The 18,970-nt window shown below is 46.1% G+C and overlaps 1 protein-coding gene across 1 annotated transcript in view; it reads left to right on the top strand.

Annotated features, from left to right (window-relative positions):
* LOC144104207 (uncharacterized) overlaps nucleotides 1–17,283 on the top strand; it is a 37,709-nt gene extending 20,426 nt beyond the window's left edge. Inside the window, exons 6-7 of the mRNA XM_077637111.1 lie at nucleotides 17,162–17,208; nucleotides 17,266–17,283. Coding sequence (XP_077493237.1) covers nucleotides 17,162–17,208; nucleotides 17,266–17,283 — 65 coding nt within the window. The remainder of the gene's footprint in view (nucleotides 1–17,161; nucleotides 17,209–17,265) is intronic.
* The last annotated feature ends 1,687 nt before the right edge of the window (nucleotides 17,284–18,970 follow it).

The following is an 18,970-nucleotide window of genomic DNA, read 5'->3' on the forward strand; positions in this document are numbered from 1 at the left end:
GGCGAAAGAGGTGGACTGGGGGACTCGACATGCTCAAAACGGGAGTAATAGAGTGACTTCTGCGCTTAATCTGTGGTCACGGGTTCGTACCCCGCACCAGGATGAATTTTTGTTTAACCGCGAAGTTTCTGAGAAAGCTGTATAGCTTTCTTTGCACTCTTATGGCTGCGCATAGGTAGATGCCAGTGAGTAATGTACCCTTACTACAAATTTACTCCACCTTGGTTGATTCCCCTAAACATCTGAGAGGGTATATGTGCACGTTATTAATCGAACTCTATGCTGGAAGTTTCCAATCGGAAGCATACATAGCGAACACATCTAAATGTGGCGCCTCTAGCACTGGTGCGGATTTTGTGTTTTGGGACATCAGTATTTCCGCGACTGCGACATTTCGTATCCAAGTACCGTACGGCGAAGCTATCATGCTGCCTTGGCGCGTCCGACCCAGTAACACTCAGTCGTCGCAGAATAATTAGTAATTAGGAAACTGGCACTGCCGAATTAGCCTTGTAGGCAACGTGCTAAAAAATTAGGGAGGCACTTAAGCTATGCCTTAACGGTATGACACCAAAGCGTTAATCGCTATTAGCTTCATTCCTTCTTAACACCCCTTTATAATTACACCTAGTCATTAGCATACTTCGGCAGGCACACTAGAACACGTGAAATACAAGACACTCTAAGTCTTTCCTTAACCAAGTAGGTCAAAAGGACCTCTTTGGCCTAGGGATAGCGTATCTGACTTGCAACCCATGAGTCTTGGGTTCGCTTTCCAGTATATTGCAGCAGTTTAATTAAAGCATAATTAATTTACATTCATACGTGTTATGACGACATTTCAGGCATTTTAAGACCTCATAGTAAAAAAATAGGGTTTTTGGTCGTTTCCGTTTCAGAGGTGAACGTGTTACGTTCAGAGCGCTGTCGACCAAACCTTAATTAATGGGACAACGCGCACGGATTTTCTTCTGAACGTCTGCTCTTGAGTGCCACGTTAGCCCTGATTTCCTTTCTTTCTGCTCTTGTCTCAGTGCCATTCAAAGTAACTTCATGGTGTACAAACAACGAGCCCTTTGGCAAGTATTATAAAATGATGTGGTTATGACGAGAAAGTTATGATGGAGAGCTAACAAAGGTAGTCTCTCCGCCTTAAATACAGAAATGCGTTCATATTCAGTTTAGAAAGAAAGGAGCGTGAAAAAGTCACTTGAAGAGAGCTCACTTTTCGGGGCTGACTTAGCATCTTCAGGTTTTTCGGGATACGGTGCGAGAGGCGCTATTCGCAGTTTCGTGGAGTACGGTGATGGAAGGCAGCCTGCAAAATTGTTTACATTGCCTGGCGTGTTTGCATATTCCAAGGCTCCTAAATCTATCGCACCAGCGGGGTTGGCCTTTGAGTTAGCAATCCTCTAATTCTCAAAATCGGCTGGGTGATCCAAGTTGTCGGAATGCCCCACGAGAGCACAGAGAAAGTAATCTGGCATTAGTGCCAGCATACGATGCTTGAAGCTCCCGAGCTTTTCAAATGACGCGTGACAATCCTGCATTTCCTGCTCTTGAAACAGGCGCCCCGCCATTTGACTGCAGCTTTGGACGTAAGGAACAGTGATATTGCTTGGTTTGGAGGCCTGGGTAGTTTGCTTTCTTTTCAGCTTGCAGTTAAGGCGCCAGACACCCGTAGTCATAAGATCATGTTGTCGTTGCGACAGAGTTCACCCAAGATTCTGTCTTTCTCTAGCCTATGGTTCCAAGTCGGAACAGCAATTTTTCTTTGCTTTCGTCAGCGGAATGAGGCCGTGGTTGCTTTGCGTGTTGTCGAATGTTTTGATCGCAATTTTAGAAAGCACCCAGAATAAGTCGGTTTGCTTTAAACAGAGAATGCCAATTATGGTCCTGTTCACTGCAATGGACTGTCAATAAAACAATCTGTTCCTTGCCTCATATCGCAGGGTGAACTTCCTGTCCGGTTTGTATATGTATACAAGAATGTCTTCTCCTGCGGACTTCTTTAGGATGGCAAGAGAGTCATACACCGTATAACGTGGGTCGATTCGTGAAAACCTTGAGGCTTGTTAGTAGATCACCTTGTCACATAGGCAGTGGTTGTTTGCGTCCCCAGTCACACTTAGACAGTGAAATAGTAGCTGTCGCGGCCGCTCAGGAGATGCCCTCAACTCAACGTGAGAAGCTCAGCGGAATCTAGCCACCAAATGGCAAAGGGGTGCACCTTTGGTGTCCACCTTTCGGCTGTCGGAACCAGGAGAACTGGTCGGAATCAAATGTTCACAAACAAATCAAAGCTGTGTTCAGCCAAGGGATGATACACGCGAATTACTTAGTGCTCATAGAAAAATGAATGCAACGCATACAAAGGACTAAACAGATGCTACAGTACAAAGAGAGATGTTGCATGGACAGTGATCTAATGCACTCGAGAGGATAGCAAAAAAAAATTTGTTCAGCGGGTACTGTATCAGTCTGTCGACCAGAGGATCACGATGCGGCCGTCCTGAAAACTGCCGCGTGCTACCTCGCCAGTTCGTAGCTGGGCTTCAGTGTCGTTTACCTGGAAGTTGTGCGTGAGCGCTTTGGAGTTGAACTTCTCCATCGGTTTGACACCGCCGATAGACCTCCATCAACTACAGGGTGCGCCGCACCTGTAAATCTTCTTCTGACCCAACGCTGCTGCTTCAGGGCGATAGGAAGAGGTCATTACTTAATACGAGCTAAGTCCGGCATCCATGAGTTTTTCTCCACAGTTATGGGTCTTTCTGCGGCATCAGGAAACCAGTTTTCGCTTGCGCCGCTCCAACTTATGAACGTGTACTGAATTTCCAGTCATACCTCCATCGTCTGCTTCGCAGCGGTCCCCGATATTACCGCTCCCATCACGGTTGCACCGGCTTGCCTTAAAATTCTTCTTTAACGAAGAAGTTGGTCGCATACGCTGAGGCACTTCCTTTCGGCGAGTTGATCATCCGCTTCGAGCCCTATCCTTGCTGCGCTCACTTCTGGAGGTGCCGGAACGGTGCCAAGCAGGGCGACAACGTCAAACAAGACCAATGCCTCATCGGAGCTGTCTCTTGCAAGAGACGTATGGCCAAATGTCGTTTGATTCGTATATAGGCAGGCGTTCTTCCACTGAGTTGGGACCAGACATGCTGTGGGTAACTCGACAGAGCTCTGCACTCTAAGCATGAAACGTACTAAAGTGCGCTCTCTTCAAGGAGCATAATATTCTACCCAAGCCCTGTGGCCGTATCTATCAGCTGTCCAATTTAATGTAGCCATTTCGCGTCCGTAAAGTCATCTGTGGTTGGTCACACAGATATACACATGGCTTTAAAACACCGATAGAAAACGACCCGCCCATTGGGTAGTGTGAGACCGGACCTTACTATTGGGTACATATCGCAGCCAGTGGGCAGTCCCGGTACAGAGCGCTGAGATGAACATCACCAGAGGCTGCACATCACATTCAATGCTGGCCAGTGGTGAGGTCCGGTTTCCAACTATTAAATGGCCGGGTCGCCATCCACAGACGCTTGAAAACCGCGGGTATATCTGAGTCACCAATGACAGAGGTTCAGACAGACGCTAAATGGCCAATTTAGAATGAGCAGGTCATTGAATCCGGCCCATAGAGTACATTATTCATTTCTGAATATATCGACTACTTACTATGTGCAACGGCAAGAAATTCGCACTTCTACAGATGCAAAGTTCTAGCAGTTACGAAAAGTTTAACTGGGATTCCAATCTCTAACCTCAGAACCTCCGGCGCTGCGTTTAAAAGCAGCTTCCCATTGCGAACTCCATTAATTTACTATGCTTTGCAGCGCGAATATAGCTCCGTTCTCAAAATCAGTCGTTCGCTATATTTAGAGATCGATATCTACTCCAGAACTCGGCCAGCATACTGTGCCTCTATAAATGGGCAAGCGGACTTGTTTCTACTGTTTTACACACATATAGGGTTTTTCATGCTTAGGGTGTGGACGTCGTTGATAACGAGCACAGGTACAGGTTCGCGGTCGCATAGGCATTCCGGTCTTGTACACCTTGGGGGGGGGGGGGGGGGGGGGCGCAGGAGACCTGGGCGTCCAGCCATTCGTGCATACAAGCTTCAGGTAGAGCACTCCAGAGTTTATGGGAGGGAAGATTGTTCATTAAGGGCAGATACTTTATTTTGCCTCAATCGCTCAGACGTCGTATCTTTTTTGATCCTCTCGAACCGAAGATCCGAAACTTTGTGGCAGTAGACCTCGCTGTCAAGGAGAACGGTGGCGTGAACCTTGTTTGCAGGAAGAATGACGATCTTGTTGTCTGAGCGGAGATATCGAAGAGCGGCAACAGTTTTCCTTGGTGAGTTGCGTCCGCAGAGGCGCGGTTAACATTGACACGGCGCCTATCACATTGAGCCGCACTACGTGTCGTGAGTTACGGTCTTCCTCCCCCTGTACGGCATCAGCAATGCACTGCAAAGACGGACACGTTTTCTCTATATAGAAACTGCGCCCCTGGACTTGGATGGCAGTCTCCCAAAGCGAGAATTCTTTTGACAGTAGGGTTTTGACAAGAATAGTGGTAATCTCGCAATGATTTGAGAAGCATTGAGGATCCCAGCACCAGGGGCTAATTTGTCTTGAAAATCAAGAAAATCTAAAATGCAGCCAACTTCCTATTTCATGAACCAGCCGCACACAAGTCCAGCTTTCTCGGGCAAAAGTTTTGAAACTTGGAAAGTTATAAGACATTGTTATGGAAATATTGCAGGTAATGGTCCATTATTCCGGTATGTAGCAAAACATTTCTTTCAAAGTGTTTCTCAGTGATCGCATCGAACCGATTCGTCTGCCATAGAAAACCAGTGGGGAACGCTTTTGACAATAGAAAAAATGTCAATACTAAAAATAATACAAGACTGCCGTCGGGTAATGTGCGGATATATTGATTGTTATAGTAAAATCTTACATTATACGAAAAAACTGCGTTCATGAACAGTTTCCTGCTCAAAAATGCTTTTGCCCAGAATAGCTCGGTATGAGAGGAGTGGTTGCTTCACCACCCGTAACATGCACTCTAATACAATAGTTCTGAGATAGAAGATGGCATCTGATGCCTAGGCCTGAGAGTACGCGTGAACCGGTCACGGTGCGAGAGTATCGAATTCTCGTCTACACTTCGTTTCATACATAAGGTGCAACGCTGTGAAAGGTACGGAAGAAGACGCCATGACATTATAGAGGGAGGCGTGTTCGCGTTTGTGTTATGGTCGAGTGGTCTAAGGGACGAGAAAGCGACAGGGTGTCGTCGGCAATAAGGTATAATTTATTAATGCTCATGACAAATTAGTTTTCGTGAAAGCAAAGGCGCAGTGACTTTGTAACTTGTCGGTGGGCACCTGAACCTCACCAAAAGGAAAGACATTCAGGTGGGACTGAAAGAGGAAGGAGGTAAGTGCAATCAAGAGCGCTACATTTGGCAGCGTTGCATCGGATGTGTGAAATGGAGTATAGCTGCCCTTTCGTGGTAATCCGAAGTGGATGATGCGCAGCTTCATCTGTACCACGTGCTACGATGGGCAGACATTGGGCGGCCAGCGAACAACGGCACTGAAAAGGGTTCCTTTTCTAAATACTGCGTGCGCCATTTTAATGCGAAAACATTGTTACTAGTATCATTAGGATAAAGGCATGTGACATATGTGTGTGAAAAATCCCAGCGATGGCAAGAATATTGGGGTGATGTCATCAAGCGGCCGTATGACGCATGCAGCCAGCCGAGCACCGCCACTTTAGACAATTCTATACATGTCGTTCGCGTATATATACTCACCTCTGGCCTTTATATACTCACCTCTAGTTTTGCTGCGATTCGTGCCCAAATTGTAACGCAACCATTCGTCATACAGGGTTTCGGATGGTGTCATATTATTTCTCATTACATTTAGCTTGCATGTGCTAGTCAACTTGGAGGCTAGCCTGCGACAGTGATTTCAACCGGTGACGTAATAACCTTCAATTGTATGCCTTCCCAGACTTTAGTATCACAATTGTGCTACCGCGCGCCGTGCAAATTTCCTGGGGCTGTCTTATTTCATTTCATTTCATTTTATTACTCTCAAGGCCGGTCAGGCGTTACAGAGAGGAGTAGGCAAAAAAAATTAATACAAAGAAACAAACAAATAAACAGTTTACAATTCATAAGCATTAAGAGTATCCTTGAATTTCTGAGAATCATTGATGACGACGACGGTGGAGGGCAGGTGATTCCAGTCCGAGGCTGTTCTGGGGACGAAGGAATTTAGATATTGGACAGTCCTGCACTGTGGAATGTGCACCTTTAGTTGATAATCTCTGCGGGACGATATGTGCACCGGAGGATTAAACAAGGACTGCTTTAAGGTTTCGTTGCCGTAATATATTTTATGAAATGTGCAGAGGCTCGAAATGCGGCGCCGTATGGCAAGATCCGGAAGATTAAGCGTTCTTTTCATTTCTGAAACACTTTCATGGAGGGAGTAATTTGACATTATGAACCTTGCAGAGCGATTTTGGATGGATTCAAGCAGCCCAATGAGAGAGTTAGTGTATGGGTCCCACACTGGAGCAGCGTATTCAATTTTTGAATGGACGAGTGTTTTGTAGAGCAGTAGTTTCACAGGGATAGGGGCAAGGGAAAAGTTACGGCGGATGAAGACAAGCATGCGGTTGGCCTCGTTAGTAATATATTCAATGTGAGCCTTCCAGGACAGATCATCTGTTATTTGAACTCCAAGGTACTTATACTTGGTAACTTGGGTCAGTGGGGTGTCGTCGAGAGAGTATGAGCACGGAATGTTATGATTAGTCGTGCGTGTAATTCTCATTAATTTACATTTGTTAACGTTTAGTTTCATAAGCCAGGTATTACACCAAGTTCCAATTATATTCAGATCATTTTGAAGAGCACATGCATCATCTTGGTTAGTAACTTCTCTGTATAAAACACAGTCATCAGCGAAAAGTCTTATTTTGGAAGTAACTGAGGAAGGAAGATCATTAATATAGATAAGGAAAAGAAGAGGTCCTAGAACTGATCCTTGCGGAACGCCAGAGGTTACGGGGGAAATGAGGGAGTCATGATCGTTAGCATTTGCATACTGACTTCGATTACTTAAAAAACACTCAATCCACTTTAAAATACCATTATCAATATTTAATTTACTTAACTTATAAAGTAACAGTTGATGTGACACGGTGTCAAAAGCGTTTGCAAAGTGGATATATATACAATCAATGAGGAAAGAGTGGTCCAGAGCGAAAATCAAGTCATTAGTGAATGCAATTAATTGAGTTTCACATGAATGATGCTTACGAAAACCATGCTGTGAATTTGTAAAAACCGAATTAGCTTCCAGATAGTCAACAAGGTGTGAATAGATAATATGTTCAAGGAGTTTGCATGGAATAGATGTTAAGGAAATAGGCCTCTAGTTATTAGGATTATGAACGTCACCAGACTTGTGGACTGGAACCACCTTGGCGATCCTCCAGTCGTCAGGCAGTGATGCGCTGCGGATGGACTGCGTAAAAATTTCGTACAACATCATGGATGAATATAAACATGTACTTTTCAAGAACTTATAACTAATACCGTCGACCCCTGCAGCTGAATCAAGCTTTCCTTTCTGAATAAGCCTGGCAACACCTTCATCATTGATAGTTATAGGCTCCATCTGAACAGATGCTGAAACCGCAATATCGGGTAAGGTGGACACAACGGAATTACTAAAGGATGAAAAAAAAATGTGTTGTTCAAAGCAATGCAGCACTTGTGAGGGGGAACCGGGATATTATTTATGGAGCGAAGTCGGACCTCTTTTGTTTTGCGCATATTAACGACGTTCCAAAATTTTTGAGTGTTGGAAACGAGCAAATGAGGCAGTGTGTCATGATAAAAGACATGCTTAGCGCTCTGCAGCGCCTGCTTGTACTGTGACGCGACAGCACGATATAGGTGCCACTTATAAGTAGTTATTGATTTTTTCAGCTGCCGGAAAATGCGCTTTTTTTATTTAGGAGGCGCTTTAGCGATACGCTGAACCAAGGTGCTTGTTTGGAGCAGGAAACGCGACGAATGGGAATATATTCATTTATGAGATCGTTCACCTTCGTTTTAAATATGTGCCAGTTTTCTTGAGTGGAACGACTCCAGAACTGCGGGAAGAAGGTGTCGGAAAAGCGCTCGAGCTCTGCATTAATAGCTTGGAAGTCCGCCTTGTTGTAGTTCCTAAGTAGCTTGTATCTTTTTGCAGAACGAGCCGAGCGTGAAGGCATAGTTAGGTGGATTGCACTATGGTCACTTAAGCCCGGAAGAAAGCTGATTGAAGATATAGTTTCAGGAGAAGTGGTTAGCACAAGATCAAGTATGTTGGCAGATGTCTGAGTAACACGGGTTGGTTCTTTAACGATTTGATCAAGGTTGAACGTGGCACACAATTCAATGACTGCAGAACATTCTCAGAAAGGACGTAAGAGATCAAAAGAGGGGATTTTCCATGAAATTGCGGGAAGGTTGAAATCACCAAAAATATAAAGAGGAGACCTCGGAAACTTAGAAAGGACCGAGTTAATGGCGTCATGTAGGTAATCGCAGAAGCAAGGCTGTGAGCTAGGTGGTCGATAGCATACACAGAATAAAACGTCTTTGTGGTTCAAACGTAAGCAAGTGCAGAGAAATTCCAGTGAAGAATTCACGGGAACGCTATAGGAAGCAATTTCATCTGATACGGCAATCAAAAAAAAAAAACACGCTCGCAGCGATCAAATCTATAAATGTTATAATTTTTTTCACAAGTGAACAGTTCCCGAGAATCAACTTTTTCAGACAGCCACGTTTCGGTCAGGACAATCACATCGGCAAAACACGTGTCGGCTAGAGCTGACAATGAGTCTCGTTTATTTAAAATGCTGCGAATGTTAGTGACAAGAATCGTGTAATCTGGATTCGGCATTGCCTGAACGGCTCCATTTTCCTATGGCGAACCTGAGGTAGAAGTTGATGCAGGCGTACCTGATGCAAGCGGAGGAGATGCAGGCGGGGCTGTTGCGTCATTTTCAGAGGCACTCCCGCTAGGCGCTTCAACTTCGCATACGGCATCCGTGTCGGCAGAATATACGTAGCACTTGGTTAATGCGGCGAGTTGGGCGTGTTGGTACATAGTTTTCTGGAAAAGCAGCGCTGAACAGACGAGGACAGAGACGAGGCGACAAGAACGGGCGCTGAACTGACAACAAATTTTATTGAAGGGATTCACATTTATAAACGTAGTGCAGCTACCGTTCGCGCATGCTCAGGAAAGTCAGCTCTTTTGGTGAAAGGGCGATAGAGGCTGTGCTGACGCAGCCCTCTCCCAGGCTATATATCTGATTTGATTCAGCTATTTCTCTAGTCATACGTACACTGCTCTTTCTGATTATGGAGGTGTCACCGAGTGCAGGAGTACAATCTAGGCAAGTGATACAGTGACTTGCGAGGAAGCCTTCAAAATCTTTTCCCTCGCGTGCATTTTTCACGTTCAAGGCATGCTCTCTTAACCTCTCGTTCACGCATCTCCCAGTTTGGCCAACATACGTCTTTCCACAACTTAACGGAATTTTGTAAACTACACCTTCTGTGCAATCAACATAAGGCCGCCTATGTTTTTTGCCACAGCCACGCTTCTGGGTCGCCTCCGGATTAGTGATCCTGCAAAGCTTGGACAGCTTGTGAGGGGCAGAGAAGACCACTTTCACGTCGTAACGCTGGGCTACCTTTTTCAGATTGTGCGAAAGTGAGTGTATGTAAGGCATAACAGCTACCTTCTGCCTGCGCTGTGCGCGGCTATCGCACGTATGCACCTTGCTGCGCATGTGTTTTAGGCAGCTTTCAGCGACTGAAACCAGGAGGTGGTGCGGGTACCCAGCGCTAAGCAGTCTATCTGCTTGACGATTGAATGCTTGCGACATCAGATGCGGGCAGGATTTGCCGAGAGCGTTCTTGAGGCAAGACATGGCAATCGCTCGTTTAACGAGCTTGGAGTGGGCGGAGTTGAACGCCAGAAGTGGTTTGTTGGCGCGCGGTTCATAGCACCAGCAGACACCATCATCTTTAAAGTGGAACCGGATGTCTAGAAATCTAATTTGGCCATTTACTGGAAGTTCGTGGGTGAGGTCAAGAGGATTCATCACAATACCGAATGAACCCAGTACATTCTTACTGATACGTTGAAGCGCCTGCGCGTCACAGTCTAAGACAACTAAAAAATCGCCCACGTAACGAAAAACCTTGATAAAATTGCTGTCCATGGGAGAAGCGAGCAGTTGACGATCGAAAAGAGCTGACGATCACCAAAAGAGCTGACTTTCCTGAGCATGCGCGAACGGTAGCTGCACTACGTTTATAAATGTGAATCCCTTCAATAAAATTTGTTGTCAGTTCAGCGCCCGTTCTTGTCGCCTCGTCTCTGTCCTCGTCTGTTCAGCGCTGCTTTTCCAGAAAAATATACGTAGCACTTTTTGTTTACGTACAGCCTGTTGTAACGCAGGTTGTATTTATGGCCACTTGCTTTACCATAGTCCATGAGCTTTTTCCGCGAAAGCCTAGTTGCTCTGCAAAAGTCCTCCTGCATAGACACGCCTGAATTCTTCAGTTTTGTTCTCTGAGCCCAAATGCTATCTTTAACTTTGAACGACGCGAACTTCACGACGTTCGGTCGGCATTTCTTTTGAACGAAAGCTCCAAGGCGATGTGCTCTTGCAATGCCTTCATCGGTTAGTTCCAGGGAAAATGAGCTCAGAAGGCGTCTCCGTATCTTCCGCTCAGATTCCGCCCATGTTTCATCTGCTGCATCATCGACACCATAAAATATAAGATTATCTCTTCGAGACTGATCTTCAAATTCATCAAGGCGTGTCCGCAGAAGATAGCTTTCATCAAGAACAGCTTTAGTTACGAAGTGTTTCACGTCAGCCCCATCCAGAAGAGCTGTAGAATCGTTTGCCTTTGCTTCGAGAGCTGCCAGTCGATGTAATGCGTCTGACACCGTGTCTTCAAGCTGCTTTTGACTAGCCTCTAGCTGTTTTTGACCGGCCTCTAGCTGTTTTTGACTGGCCTTTACCTCGCTCAAAGATGCCATTACTTCCCCAAGGCGCGATTCCATAGATTTTTTGAGGTCATTAATTGCGACTAATATATCCTCATTACCCAGGCCTTGCTTGTTAGGACCAGGGTTCGATTCTACATCACCTGACAACAAAAGCAACTTCACAACATGAATACAATCGGCAACGGAGCATCCCAAAGTGTGTGGGCATGGGACAAGCAGTAAACAGCGATTACTGGTACGCTTAGAATATAGTGAAAGGGGGCAACTAACCTGCGTAAGCAAGTAGAAGGGCTTTAGCACCATCATCGCTGCTGTCCCACGCCCACTGACGAGCGGATGCATCGGTTGACTATTTATACACGGCACGCTGGTTGATGACGATGGCGGTGCGTCTTGCTTGTCGCAACGCGGTGGCAGCGCGCTTTCATGGTCCAACGGCGCGAAGTTCAAAGTGGCAGGACAATGACCGGCCGAGAAGAAACGGGCAGCATTTGGCAGCGATGGTTCTCCTCCAGGCAAATCCAGGCAAAAAGCAGGGAAGTTGCAGTCGATCACGAGCAACTGCGTAAGCAAGTAGAAGGGCTTTAGCACCATCATCGCTGCTGTTCCTGTGTGCGGGAAAACACAAACACGTAGAAAGGAACCTCATTACATGCATTTATATTGCGAGTGAACATTGCACCCAGGGACGGTAATGCTTTCGAATTCCCTCACGTAAGCATTCTTAAGTATCTCTGCAGAATTTTCCGACACAAACAGGTCATCGGGGATGTCAAGCAGTTTCATCAGTGTCCTGCCTTTTCCAACCTTTCGTTTTTATTTTCGTGAAGACCCAATCGCCGAGGCACACCGCAATAGTAAGCCTTCGTTCTTCACGTACGATGGGTGGCCTGAGCTCTCTTAAGAAACCAAGACGCGGTGTTTGAGCATCCAGGAGGATGCCGATAATGCCGCGATCATGGGTAAAAGTACAGCTCTTCTCGGCCTCCTCTTATTTCATGCGCTGATGTACAGTGTTTAAACGCCCAATTATTCTGCAAGCGTGGATTGTTCATTGGAGCCTGTGAAAAAGGCCTGGCTTGAGATAATGGCAAAAAAGTGGGCGTGCAATTATTATTGGAGGAGTTAAGGGTCTTTATTTTCCTCCACATAAAAAAACTGGTGCCTAAGTCTGCGATGTTTCTTGTTGAAAGGCGACAACGTTTAATCTCTTACCAAGACCTTTGCGGAGCGACTTATTTGGTATCGTTCCTGGAATATAATGTATTTGTGTAGACTGGGGAAGGTTTTGGTCCCGACTTGCGTCCAGTCCCTGGGTTTCTGCGCAGTCAGTTGTATGTGAGTTGGTGGTAGGAATAGACGCATGAGGCATTGGTGGCGGAGTGTAGTGTTGTAGATTGTGAACATGCGTTGGATTAGCGAATGGTTGGGAAGATCGGCTTAAGGCCCGCTCGGTTTGTGTAACCTAGAGATGGGTCATCCGCCAGCTGATTCCCTGCGGACGTCCAAGTCATCTTTGATGGATGTATTTGATTCGGAGATGCCCGTAACTAGCAAGAGCAATCTTTTCTTTATTCTGCTTGCAAGTAGCAGCCGACAAGCCGCCTGTGAGTCCCTCACGGTGTGGTAGAACCGGCTGGTAGAATTCCAGTTCTGCAAAGCCAGCGATATCGCAGCCACTACAGCCTCCAGTATGGTGCAGTTCTGTATGGAAAGGCTCACGAGTTCTTGGTAGCTGGGTATTTCTACGGTAGCTACAGCTGCGTTCCCACGTGGAGAGGAATATAGGGCTCCGTCTACGCTGACTGCCCTACCGCTCCTCCCTGTCATTCGTCTTATGTAATGTACTATGGTTGTTCTTCGGCCTACATGGGAGTGGGCGGACATGTCTTTGGGTATTGGAGCTGCGCGTATGCGAGCTCTATTTGTCACGGGAATGAAGGTTGTAGTGGACTGTATCCGACTCTGTATGATTTGTCTTCCCGTTTCTGTTGTGACCAGACATTCTCTTTAGGGTAGGAGAACGGCCTCTTGAATTTCTTCAAAGGTGGTGGGGAAGCCCAACGCGTCAAGCTTATCGTTGGCGGTGTATGGAGGCAGGCTGAGCACATTCCTGATTGCTGAACGGATGACGGCGTCAATTCAGTTCCGTTCACCTTTGAGGAGCGGAAAGTTGTGGAGGTTGTATGAAACTCTGCTGATGATCAGCGCTTGTGCGGGTCGCATAGTGTCCTCTTTCCGCAGTCCCTTTCGTGTTATTGCTACGCGGCGTATCATTTCCAACACGTGGCCGGTTGATGTGTTCAGAAGTTTGAAGGCGTGTGACGCTCTGCGATAGGACTGAAGCCAGATTTTAAGGATTCTGATGACTGGGATTCCTGTGATTTCTGCCCCTTGAAGTAGAATTTTTATTTGTTCTTGGGTGGGTGCGGCAGTTGTATCCTTTCATGCGGTTCCCTTCGAATTTCTGCGGAGAGCACTGAGCCGCATTGCCTGGCTATATGCTCTACGCAGGCGGCGCCTTGTTGGAGGGATTGTTCTTGTCGACACACTGATGTCGTCGGCATGCAGGGGGAATTCAATATTTTGTATAAACTGTAATGCCTTGGCGACCGTTGCCATGGCGATGTTAAATAGGAGGTTTGAGATAATCGAAACTTGTTCGGCGACCGTTGGGTTGAACTTTGACCTTAAGAACATCCGATGGCGGGATGTGGAGCCACGTGGTGGCATCCGATGGTGGGGGGGGGGGGGGGGGGCGTAAGACCACGTGGTGAACGTCATAGCCACGTGGTCGCGTGGGTATATATAGAACGGCTGTCACGAGCGTGTAGCGAAGCTGCCATGGACGAGCCTCGAACGCTTAACAAGCCTGCTTGCTTTTCGCTGAATTCCTGGCTTAGCCAATTTAAACCGTTGCCAATATTTTTAAGAGCGATAGCTTTTACTCATCATGTTTCGAGATTTCGTGGGGTCTCTTACCACCCTGAGATCAAAGCACCATCTGTGGCTGCAACTAGAAAACAGCGCGTCTCACATTGAGACCTGTAGCGTCATCTAAAATACCACTATAGATACAACCACCTGCCGCGCGCCAATGATGTCGTGACGCTGCAAATGGTGGATAGAGTTGTAACTATGTGAGAATGACGTCAGGGGACGATATGGTGGTGGTGGTGGTAGTGGTTTTATTAAAAATAATAATAATAATAATAATAGTAAAAAGGAAGGAAAAGATTTTTGCTAGCCCCGGCATCTGCCATCGATACTGAAGCACCTGAGCTGGGGCAGCGGAAATAAAGGACAGCAGGCAGAATGGAGAAATGAAATTAAAGAGGTGAGGGGACAGGAAGAGAGGATAGGGGGAGAAGTAATATGTACAAATTATATACACAATAAGAAATGTGTCCAGGTTATGCGCGTGATTAGTTCATTTAAAAAGTATTAAATCACACACGCGCACAGCACTGTGTTGGTTACAACTGGAGTGGGGCGTCCAGTTATTAATCGTTCAAGGTAGAACTCGCGGAGCGTTCGATGGTGGCATAGTTACGGTTTCTCGATTTTAAGATGGCAGCCATTAAATATTGTTGTGGCCTCTCAACCCTTTTCCCCTTCCCCCCAAAAAATATCTAAAGCGGGTAGGAAAACTCTTGCTACGGGACAGCTTCACATGCATGTATTCGGTCTCCTATATGTACAGCGACAGCGGGCACCCATCCGGGAACAGTTGTATGCCGAATTTGGTAGGCAAATAGAACTCTATGGGTTGTGATATAGAAATAAAACCGCAATTAAATAATAGGTAAACATTGTATACATGCAATTACTAATTGTAGCATTACCATATCGCACCGCAACCCAAATTCTTGGCCTACCTTGATCCCCCAAACGATGCTAACTCCGTTATGAAAGTATCCTGAGTGTGTGCAACTCGACAATGGGTAGAGGTGCACCGTAATTTCTCTGATAGATGGCGCTAGGCGGCGATAGTTCAGCTAGGCTCCGTGCGTACACGCGTAGCCAATCATGGTGGCAATCTACCGAGTTTCAAAGGGTATTACATTCCGTTTCTCGAAACGAATGGCGCGTTCTTCTCTGCTTTGTTCATTTAGTAAACCAAACGGCTAACGCTCGTTACTTCAACGTCTTCCAGACGGTGGCGGCCTTTTTTACCACCCAGGTAAAAGCGCGATCAAAAGATATTCGAACAGTGCAGCGGGTAGGCGCCACGTTGTTTGTATTTCTTTCCATTGCGATAGGACGCGCACTGGAAGGTTAATGCAGTGCGAGCACGATAGAAAACCGGTGATTGTTCATGGTCCGTGCTCACAGCCCCGAGCACGCGGTCTTGTCATTTTTTTTTTGTTACACGAGAGTTGACCGGGTTCGCCTGAAATAACTGTAGTCGCACGACGGTGTTTTCATTTTGTTGAAAATTGTCCTAAACTTTTCAGAGACCTTATCATGAAGGTTCGTAGTAACAGCTTTAATTTCAACGCAGCCTAGAGTGGAGATGGCTCTCACCTTCGTCGACCTCCGAGCACACTGTTGCTCTCCACCATCACCGAGCTGTATTTACCAGTGCGAGTTCGCCCCACAAACATGTAGAGTTTACCGAGAGTCTTTTGTGTAATGACATCCTCTTCTACGTGCTCGCCGTCATGCCAACCGCGTGACAAAAGTTACGAGACGACAGTGCATTGAAGCACAAAGACGTGAAGGGTTATCGCGGTCTGTTTTGGTTATCTCTGAGACGTAGTTCCGTGCAGACCTCCATTCTAAAAATCGGAGCTGGTGTGGGAGAAGGACGTCCTTTGCCATTCTTACACGCCAAAAAATTGAATACGCTGCTATTAAGCCGAATCGTATCAGATAAAATCAGTCTATTTCAAACAAAAAGGCTCACGTGACGTTCTAAGAAAAAGTTCCGAGAGTAGCGACTGGCCTAATTCTTGCGCTACATGGTTTGGATCTCCCCGGAAGGTGGGAACAGCTCAACTAAAAAATGTACAGGGGTGCGCTGTAAGGTTTATAGTCACAAACTAACTCGCTCCCCAAATTTATGAATGGCAAAAACTCAAACCTATTAGTGATTTACGTAAAGCTGGCCTGCTATCAGGTAATAATGCTGAGCTACAAAGGTGCCCCTCTCGCTTAATTCAGTTTTTACTTAAGCACAAGCGCTCGCCATCAGCTCAATTACAGCATAGCTACATATTTTGCCCAATAAAATCATTCTTTTTGCTATTTTCCATGAAGGCTTAGGGAGTGGAATATTTTCGTTCTAAATGTTGAGTGATGAGAGGATCCATCAGAATATCATCAAGGAAATATTTGTTTTAATTCTTGTGCGTGTTTTAACGTCAACTCTCTTTTAAGTTTTGTAAGCAGGTCTTTTTAGCGTTAATAAAAGGCTTGCTGTCAAGGTAGATGTAAACAATTTCCATCTGTTCTGTGCCCTGCTTTTCTGGATGCGGTTAAGATGTCTGCAGAATTATGTAAAGAAATAATTCACAGCGACCTCTAATCACATAGTGTTGTTATTCCGACAGCGTTAAAAGGAGGCTAATGATGCCTTAACCGGCAGTGGCGTAGTTTCCAGTGTGGTGACGTCACTTCTCTCCAGCCAATGCCAATATCTGGCGCGGTGACATCACTTTCCTCCAGACATTCAGCGAATTTTAAGACCGACGGCGCAATTTTGTTTCCGATTAGGCTTCTAATATTATTGCATTAAAGATTGCACCAGTAAAGCACGCTTAGGCAACGAACAAGTCCCGCCGCAACGTCCGCGACATAGGAATGACAGATCAGACTCCGTAAACTTGCAAGGACATTGACCCCATAAGAGCTGGTGGTGCGCTTGACGCATGTGTAACAAGATGGCCGAATTATGTCGTTATAGGTGATAAATGCACGGGGTGTATTTTGTGCAAAGCGGCTTCGTGTAAGCATCCCACATTTAGAATTTGCGCCTGCGGTTTTTCCCACACCTTATTGATGTCCTCATGCATTTCGTCCAAGGTGTTCCCACTGGAGAAGAGGAACCTATGGTTGTCGAGCCCAGTGAGGTGAGGACAGCATTCCATCTTCACACTGCCCTTTTTGCCTTGATCTGCATTGCATAGCCATACCTGAAGGCCTGAGCTGGTGTTTAATGCTTAATAAATTTGGTTTTATTTTGTTTCTATTGGGGTTTAACGCCCCAAATAGACTAAGGCTATATGAGGGACGCCGTAGATAAAGGCTCCGGAAATGTGGACCGCGTGGGGTTCTTTAACATGTACTTATATCGCACAGTACACAGGCCTCTACAATTTCGTCTCCATCGAAATTCAACTGCCGCGGCCTGAATCGAGCCCGCGTCTTTCAGGTCAGCAGCTGAGCGCCATAACCACTGAGCCACCGCGGGGCGCTTAGTAAATTGTGTGGGCCATACAAATATCATCAGGTCTGAAGGCGTCCAGTTTTAACTTCTGGATTAATGTTGAACAATCAGGCTTCAATGTGTGGCACCAAAATTTCGGCGGATGGGCGTTTTGAACTTCATGAGCTTCCTTAAGTCGGTACACGCGGCATGACACAATCCCGGGATCTTTGGTCGGCCTTCTGCCACCGTAATGAATGCGTTGCAATGGCATATCCCCCGCCAAGTTATTGCTGCTGCACGTGCACATCCTGCGCGCTAATATACAATGCCTCTAGACTGTTTTCGATTGTCAGTGTGACTGTTGTGGCAACGACTTTCTTCAGACTATTCGGAGTTCAGGCCTGCGTATTTGTGCAGAACGGAAAACTCGTGCATGAATTAAATGTGCCAGTCGGCCTTCCGGACGAGAGAAGAGACAGCGCTCACTACCCGTAGTTCGCGGGTGTAGTAAGTGATTTAAAAAGACGGTTTTGTGAGATACAGTGATCGCTTATAAGCGGTCATGCCGGCTACGTTGGCGCACGCCATGAAACGAGCGTGATAAATTAACCAATGCGGTTATTTTCTTAGATTTCCTCATTGTTTTTGAGTTTACCCGGTAGTTGTTAGCTGCAATTAGCATTGCTTAGTGCGGCCTCAGTGCATCGAACATTTATCATCAGTAGAAGTGGGCAAATATCGGAAATCTTTAGATAGCTGATCGGATGCCCTTGTATTAATTTCGCTGAGCGAATCAAGTAGTACATTTTCGAAATGCTTCCAAACGAATCGACTACGCTCTTAGGTTTTCGAGTAGTTTTCGAATATTTGGCAGCAAGTGCAAACAGAGACGTCGTGGTTACCTTTTTTTTCCGAAGACTGTTGTTTAAAAAATCATTTATACACAGAAATTCTGGACAAAAGCATTTTTGAGCGAAAAACTTTTTATGATCGCATTTTTTACATTATGTAAGACCACTATACCAATAAATGTATCCGCAGGTCGTCCGACCGAAGGAGACTCAGAGCGAATGCCCGCCTGCGCCAGAATATATGCTTCCGGACTACGGGGAGGCTCCTGGTAGCGGAAGGCTGGATCAGCCCAAAGGGCCGGCCTCAAGCGAAGAGCGGCGTGACGAAGAACGTAAGCTTACGATTCGCGATTGACACAAGACTGGAAGACAGGCCTGCATAGAGGAGTGCATGTAGTTATTCATACCGCAGTATTTTGAAGAAAGAAATTGTATTTTTTTATACAGACCTGGCCTTTTTAGTTACGTGGTTTAGCAAAGGAGTTGCTACGCTTTCGTTCTTTAACCATCTAAAAATATGCCTCAAATCCTTTTTTGTAGCTTCCGGTGGAAGCGGAATGGTTGCCCGTGTGGACACCGCATTAGCCGACGTGGAGAGGGAGGTAAGCGAAG

The sequence above is a fragment of the Amblyomma americanum genome, chromosome 1 (assembly GCF_052857255.1).
Source record: "Amblyomma americanum isolate KBUSLIRL-KWMA chromosome 1, ASM5285725v1, whole genome shotgun sequence".
In the NCBI taxonomy this organism is placed as follows: Eukaryota; Metazoa; Arthropoda; class Arachnida; order Ixodida; family Ixodidae; genus Amblyomma; species Amblyomma americanum.